This window comes from Eschrichtius robustus, chromosome 8, assembly GCF_028021215.1.
Source record: "Eschrichtius robustus isolate mEscRob2 chromosome 8, mEscRob2.pri, whole genome shotgun sequence".
Taxonomy (NCBI): Eukaryota; Metazoa; Chordata; class Mammalia; order Artiodactyla; family Eschrichtiidae; genus Eschrichtius; species Eschrichtius robustus.
This window is the reverse complement of record NC_090831.1, coordinates 77785815-77793288: the sequence shown is the minus strand read 5'-3', so window position 1 is coordinate 77793288 and position 7474 is coordinate 77785815. Positions and strand designations below refer to the sequence as shown.

The 7474-nt window shown below is 36.1% G+C and overlaps 1 protein-coding gene across 1 annotated transcript; it reads right to left on the bottom strand.

Annotated features, from left to right (window-relative positions):
• Window positions 1-4222: 4222 nt before the first annotated feature.
• Window positions 4223-5914, bottom strand: LOC137768314 (tubulin alpha chain-like 3). The gene is given in 4 exon segments (XM_068549809.1): window positions 4223-4277; window positions 4279-4820; window positions 4854-4943; window positions 5909-5914. Coding segments are annotated over 4 exon segments (693 nt in total).
• Between the last annotated feature and the right edge of the window lie 1560 nt (window positions 5915-7474).

Below are 7474 nucleotides of genomic sequence, written 5' to 3'. Positions count from 1 at the left end.
TGTTTTCAAGGTTTGTCCATGTTGTAGCATGTATTAATACTTTATTCCTTTTTATTGTTGAATAACATTCCATTGTATGAATATTCCACATTATGTTTATCCATTCATCAATAGATGGATATTTGGATTATTTCCACTTTTTGGGTACCATGAATATGCTGCAATAATTGTTCAAGAACACGGTTTCTGTGTAAACACAGGTTTTCATGACTAATGGGTAATTAGCTAGGCATTAAATTCCCAGGTTGTATGGTAATTCCATGTTTAACATTTTGAGGAACTGCCAAACTGTTTTCCAAAGCAGTTGTACCTCTCTACACTTCTACCAGCAGTTCCACTTTCTCCTCATCCTCCCCAACATTTGTCATTATCTGACTTTTTAATCCTAGCCATCCTAGTGGTTATGAAGTTGTATCTCGTAGTTTGATTTGCATTTCCTTAATGACTAATGATGTTGAACATCTTCTCATGTGCTTATTGGCCATTTGTATATCTTCTTAGGAGAAATATCCGTTCAGAGCCTTTGCCCATTTTTATTTGGTTTGTCTTTTTATTATTCAGTTGTAGGAGTTCTCACACTAACTACAAGTCCTTTAGCAGATACATGATTTGAAAATATTTCTCCCCATTTTGTGGGTTGTCGTTTCACTTTCTTGATAGTGTCTTTTGAAGCACAAAATATTGTAATTTAATGGAAACTCTCCTGGGCTTCCCTGGTGGCGCAGTGGTTGAGAATACGTCTGCCAGTGCAGGGGACATGGGTTCGAACCCTGGTCTGGGAGGATCCCGCATGCTGCAGAGCAGCTAATGTGCCACAGCCGCTGAGCCTGCGCTCTAGAGCCCACAGGCTACAACTGCTGAGCCCACATGCCACAACTGCTGAAGCCCGCACGCCTAGAGCCTGTGCTCCGCGGCGGGGGAGGCCACCGCAGTGAGCAGCCCACGTACCGCAACGAGGAGTGGTCCCCACTCACTGCAACTAGGGAAAGCCCTTGTGCAGCAATGAAGACCCAATGCAGCCATAAATAAATAAATAATAAATAAATAGAAACTCTCAATCTTATTCCATGGATCTACATATCTATCCTTATGCCAGCACCCACACTGTCTTGATTATCATTGCTTTATAGTAAGTTGGAAATTAGGAGTGTGATTCCTCCTATTTGTTCTCCTTTTTCAGTATTGTTTTAGCTATCCTGGGTCCATTCCATTTCCACATGAATTTTAGGATCAGCTTGTTAGTTTCTGTAAAAACAGAAGCAAAGATTTTGATAGAGACTGTGTTGAATCTCTAGATAATTAAGTATTACCAACTTAACAATATTAAGTCTTCCGATGCATTAATATATCTTTGAGTTTATTTAGGTTTTCTTTACTTTCTTTCACCAATGTTTTTTAGTTTTAGTATACAAGTCTTACACTTCTTTTGTTAAATTTACTCCTAATTCTTTTTTCTTTATGATATTGTAAACGAAATTGTTATAAAAATTTCTAGGTTATAGAAATGTAATTTATTTTTATGTAATGACCTTGTATCTGCAACCATGATGAACTGATTACTTCTAAAAGTTTTTAAATGGATTTCTTAAGATTCTCTGTGGACAAGATCAAGTCATGTGAGAATAGAAATAGTATTACACCTCCCTTTCCATCTGGATGCCTTTTATTTCTTTTTCTTGTCTAATTGTCCTAGCTAAAACCAATAGTACAATGTCGAAGAGAAGTGGCAGGAGTGGAGGCCTTGACTTGTTCCTTATCTTAGGAGAAATCATCCAGTCTTTTACCATTAAGTATGATGTTAGCTATGAGGGGTTTTTTTGTTTTTTGTTTTGGCTGCGCTGGGTCTTTGTCACTGCACGCGGGCTTTCTTTAGTTATGGTGAGCGGGGGCTACTCTTCGTTGCAGTGTGCAGGCTTCTCATTGCGGTGGCTTCTCTTGTTGCGGAGCACAGGCTCTAAGCACGCGCGCTTCAGTAGTTGTGGCTCGCGGGCTCTAGAGGACAGGCTCAGTAGTTGTGGCATAGGGGCTTAGTTGTTCTGCAGCACGTGGGATCTTCCCAGCCCAAGGCTCAAACCTGTGTCCTCTGCATTTGCAGCCAGATTCTTAACCACTGCACCACCAAGGAAGCCCTAGCTATGAGTTATTAATGATACTATTTATCAGGCTGAGTAAACTCTTCATTATTAGTTTAAGGGTTTTTATCATAAAAGGGGTATTGGATATTGTTAAATGCTTTTTCTGCATCTATTAAGATAAGCTTTTTGTTTTTATTCTATTAATATAGTATATTACATTGATTGATTTTCAAATATTAAACCAGCCTTGCATTCTTGAGATAAATCCCTGCTGTTCATGGTGTATAATGTTGCTAGATTTAGTTTGCTAGTATTTTGTTGAGAAATTTTGCATCTATATTCATAAGAGATATTGATCTATAGTTTTTTTGTGTGTGTGATGTCTTTGTCTGGTAGAATTCACCATTCAGTCATTTAGCTTGGGCTTTCCTTGGTAAGAATTTTCTGATTTACTAATTGTTTCTCCTTATAGGTCTATTCAGGTTTTCTTCTTCTTGTGCCAGTTTTTCAGGTTTGTGTCTTCCTAGGAATTTGTTCATTTCATCTGGGCTATCTGTTAGTATACAGTTGTTCATAGTGCTTCCTTACAATCTCTTTTACTTCTCTAAGGTCTGTAGTGAAGTCCCTTCTTTAATTACTCATTTTCGTAACTGGAGTCTTTTTTTTCTTGGTCCATCTAGCTTAAGGTTTTCTCAATTTTGTTGATGTTTTCAGAGAACTGACTTCTGGTCTCAATTTTCTCTATTGTTTTTCTGTTATTTCATTTATTTGTTTTAATCTTCATTATTTCTTTTCTTTTGCTTGCTTTTGGTTTAGTTTGCTCATCATTTTATCGTTTCTTAACAAGATAGAAACTAAGGCTGTGTTAGGTTAGGTTAGTGATTGACATCTTATTCCTTTATTAATATAAGCATTTACAGCTATAGATTTCCCTCTAAGCTCTGCTTTAGCTGCATCCTGTAAGTTTTCGTATGTTGTGTTTTCATTTTCCTTCACCTCAAAGTATTTTCTAATTTATGCTATTTCTTTCTTTGATCCATCGGTTATTTAGAAGTGTTTTTTTTAAATTTCCATATATTTGTGAATTTTCTAAATTTCCTTGTTATTGATTTCTAATTTCATTCCACTGTGATTAGAAAACATACTTATGATTTAAATCCTTTTAAACTGTTTTGAGACTTGTTTCATGATTTCATATATAGTCCATCCTGTAGAATGTTCCATGTACACCTGAGAAGAACATGCATTCTGCTCTTTTGGGGTACAGTGTTCTAAAGTTGGCCTTTAATTTATAGTGTTGTTCATTTCTTCTATTTGTTTATCTTCTGCCTAGTTGTTCAATCCACTATTAAACCTGAGGTAACAAAATCTCCAATTGTTATTGTTGAATTGTCTATTTCTCTCTTCAATCCTGCCAAGTTTTGCTTTATAAATTTGGGACTCTGCTGTTAGATGTATGTATGCACACATCTTTGTGATGTATTGACTTTTTTTCCATTACAAAATATTTTTTATCTTTAGTAATAATTTTTGCCACAGACTATTTTGTCTGATATTAGTGTAGGCACTAGTTCTTTTGGGTACTGTTTGCATGGTATATCTTTTCCATCTCTCTACTCTTAATCTATTTGTATCTTTCAAACTAAATTGGGTCTTTTAAAAAAAATTCTAATTCTTTAATCAATGTAATATATACTGTATATATTTTATATATATATGGAAATGACATTAATAAACTATATGTGCAGTTTTCTACCTCATGTACAGGAAAGGAAAAGTATAAACGTTGCACAGGATTTCAGAGTCTCTTGGTTTAAAAAGCAAAGGATAAAGCCAGGTTTCCATTCTCTCTCTCTCTCTCACACACACACACACACAAAGTGATCCAGTAGTTCAAAGGACTCCAAACCTTAGGAGGGTCACAGGTAGTAGTGCTGAATATCACTGATAGACAAGGAAATATGTGCTCATTGTTAATATTGAGCCATTTGATATAGTGTGAAACTTAGGGTCTTGCCTAATTTATTTTTTCTTCTAATCAAGGAAACTCTACCTACTAACTGTATAATGTTTTAAAAAGAAAGCATAACACTTTAACTTATTCACTTTTTTAACCAATAATATCTGCATCAGAAACTTTACCCCACTTACTTATAATCCTTCTCTAAGGCTGCCAAATCTTCCCTGGTGTCTGAGAACTCCCACACCTCTTCTGATATACCAATGTAGAAATGCCCTCTTGGCATACATGTGGTCAAACCTGTGGTCTAGTAGGGTTAAGGCCTTCACAATTGCTGTGCTGTTGCTCAGCATGCAGATAGCCTTCTGGACTTCAGCCAGGTTAACTCCTGGCATCACCATGGATAGCTGATTGTTGATGGCCACCTTGAAACCATTTGGAAGCCAATCTATAAACTGAACAGAGTTCCTTGACTTTATGGCTGCAACTGTTGCATTCACACCCTTGGGAAAAACATCCCCTTTGTAAAGCAGGTAGCAGGCCATGTAATTCCCAAGTTGAGGATCACACTTAACCAGCTGGTTGGAGAACTCAAAGCAAGCAGTAGTGATGTCTGAAATGGAGAGCTGCTCCTGGTAGTTTCTGTCAGCAGAGATGATGAGGGCAAGGGTTGTCATGGGGAAATATATTCTCAGATAAGTTACTAATTTGTTCTGGAATTCAATTAGGTACCCATTCAAAGGCCCTTCAAACCAGAAGCAAGCAGTAATAGAAGACCTGTCAGCCTATTAATGCTAACAGAAGAGGTGGCATTATACACCAAGCATATGACGGCATATGTCACAGATGGCTTCATTGTCTACCATGCAGCTACAGTCTGTGTGCTCTAAGAATAGAGCTGTAAGGCTCTACAACAGTGAAGATCCTGAAGGCTGAATATACAGATAACTCAATTTAGTCTTCCTGCTATATTCTATCATGAGCCACTCTATTAAGAGAGATGTAAATCCTGATTCAATGTTTCTTCCAAAGCTTCAGAAAGTCAGAAACTGTTCTGCCAGCTTTCTGATGCTCTCTAGTCGAAGGCAGACAATCTCTGACCCCATAGTGACCTCAGACATAGCTGTTCCCACTACCCTCCTTTCTGCTAACAAGCTGCTCTGGGTAAAAGAGTGACTGGTACTTCCCTGTATGAATCCCATCTCTAACAGTTGGTTCTAGGTTGGGAAGAGTGCTCTGGGCACATGATTCCCAGCTCTTGTCTCACAAAAGATGCATTCATATGCTCTATTTTAGCATTTTCCTACTGATCCTTTTTACTGCCAAGAATGACACCATCTGGCTGAATTCCATACTCTAGGCAACAGAGTTTCCAGCACGTGTCCTCAATCTAGATGTCAGCTTGGCCAATATGAATGGAAAGGCACTCACTCCCTCATGCTGATCTGAAGGTGTCAACACCACTCTGTGGTTATGGCACTAAAACTGCATCTCTTATAGACAGCACATAATTTGATCCTATTTTAAAATATATTTTTCCAGTTTCTATCTTATGACTGGAAAATTTAATACATTTGTACTTAATGTAATTACTATAGCAGATTTACAGCTTTCATTTTGCTGTTCATTTTCTGTATGTCTTGTATCTTTTTTCTCTGTATCTCCACCAGTTTTCTTTATTGTTAGGTATTTCTAGTGTACCATTCCTTTGTTGTTTCCTCTACCATACTTCTTATTTTCTTAATGAACCATACTTCTGATTTTCTTAATGGTTGCACCAGTTATTACAATTAAAATTTTAACTTAAATCAATCTAGTTTGCATTAATACCAACTTAATTTCAATAGCAAACAAAAACTTTGCCCCAATATACCTCCATTTTCTCCCCTCTCCTTTGTCAGAAAAATTACATCTTTCCACATTATAAGGTCATTAACACAGTCTTATAATTAATGCTTTATGCAGTTTTCTTTTAAATCAGATAGAAGAAAAGAGTTACAAACAAAAATACATTCTGTTTTATATTTACCCATGTATTTTCCTTAACCAGTGCTCTTTGTTTTTGTGTGTGAACTGAAGTTACCATCTAGTGTGCTTTCATTTCAGTCTGAAAGACCCCTTTTTTGTTTTTGTATGGCAGATATTCTAGTAACAAATTCTGTTTATCTAGGAATGGCTTAACATCATAAATCTAAATCTTAATATCACCTTCATTTTTGCTGGATATACAATTGTTTGACAAGGCTTTCTTTCTTTTAATGCTTTGAATACATCATCCAACTGAATTCTAGCCTCCATTTATTTCTGATGAAAAAATCAGATGCTGCTCTTATTGAGGATGCCTTGTACTCAGTAAATCATTTCTCTCTTGCTACTTTCAAGATTCTGTCCTTGGTTTTAGCTTTCAGTAGTTTGATTATGATGTGTCTAGTTGTGAGTCTCTTTGAGTTTATCCTACTTGGAATTTGATGAGCTTCTTGATTATGTAGATTTATGTTTTTTGTCAAATTTGGAAATTTTTCAGCCATTATTTCTTCAATATTCTTTCTGTCCCTTTTTCTTCTCTCCTTCTAAGACTCCCATTATGCTGTTGGTATGTTTGATGGTGTCTCATAGGCCTCTTAGTCTCTTCATTTTTCTTCTTTTTCTTTCTGTTCCTCAGTCTAGATGACTTAAATTGACCTACCTTTAAGTCCACAGATCTTTTCTTTTGTTAACTCAAATCTGCTGTTGAGCCCCTTTCATGAATTTTTTATTCTGGTTGTTGTACTTTTCAGCTCCCTAATTTATATTTGGTTCTTTCTTATAATTTCTATCTCTCTACTGGCATTCTCTATTTGGTGAAACATTATTCTCACACTTTCCTTTAATTCTTAGAAATGATTTCCTTTAGTTCTTTGAACATATTTTAATAGTTGATATAAAGTCTTTGTGAACTTAAAGTCCAACATCTAGCTTCCTCTGGGACAGTTTTTATTGGTTGCTTTTTTTCCTAGCATACAGACCATACTTTCCTGTTTCATGTCTCACTTTTTTTTTTTTTGCACAAAACTGGACATTTTAAACATAGCAATTTCCAACTTTGAAAATCATATTCCCCGCCCCCCACCAACACAGAGATTGTTATTGCTAGTTGTTATTGATGACGATGATGATGTTTGCTTAGTGACTTTCCTGGACTAATTCTGTGAAGTCTGTATTCTTTTCATGTGCAACTTAGCTTCCATTTGATAATTTTTGCCAGTGTTCTTGTTGCTTTTATGGAGAACTAGATCTTCAGAGGTCCTTACATTCCAGAACTGCTTCCACATGTAGTTTTGATGGCAGAAGATATGGTTATACTAACAAGTAAGAAATGATAAAGCATGTCATTTGTTGAGTTAAAAGAGAGATGCTAAAAAGAAACTTAACAAATACTGACATTTAAATATACACTGAA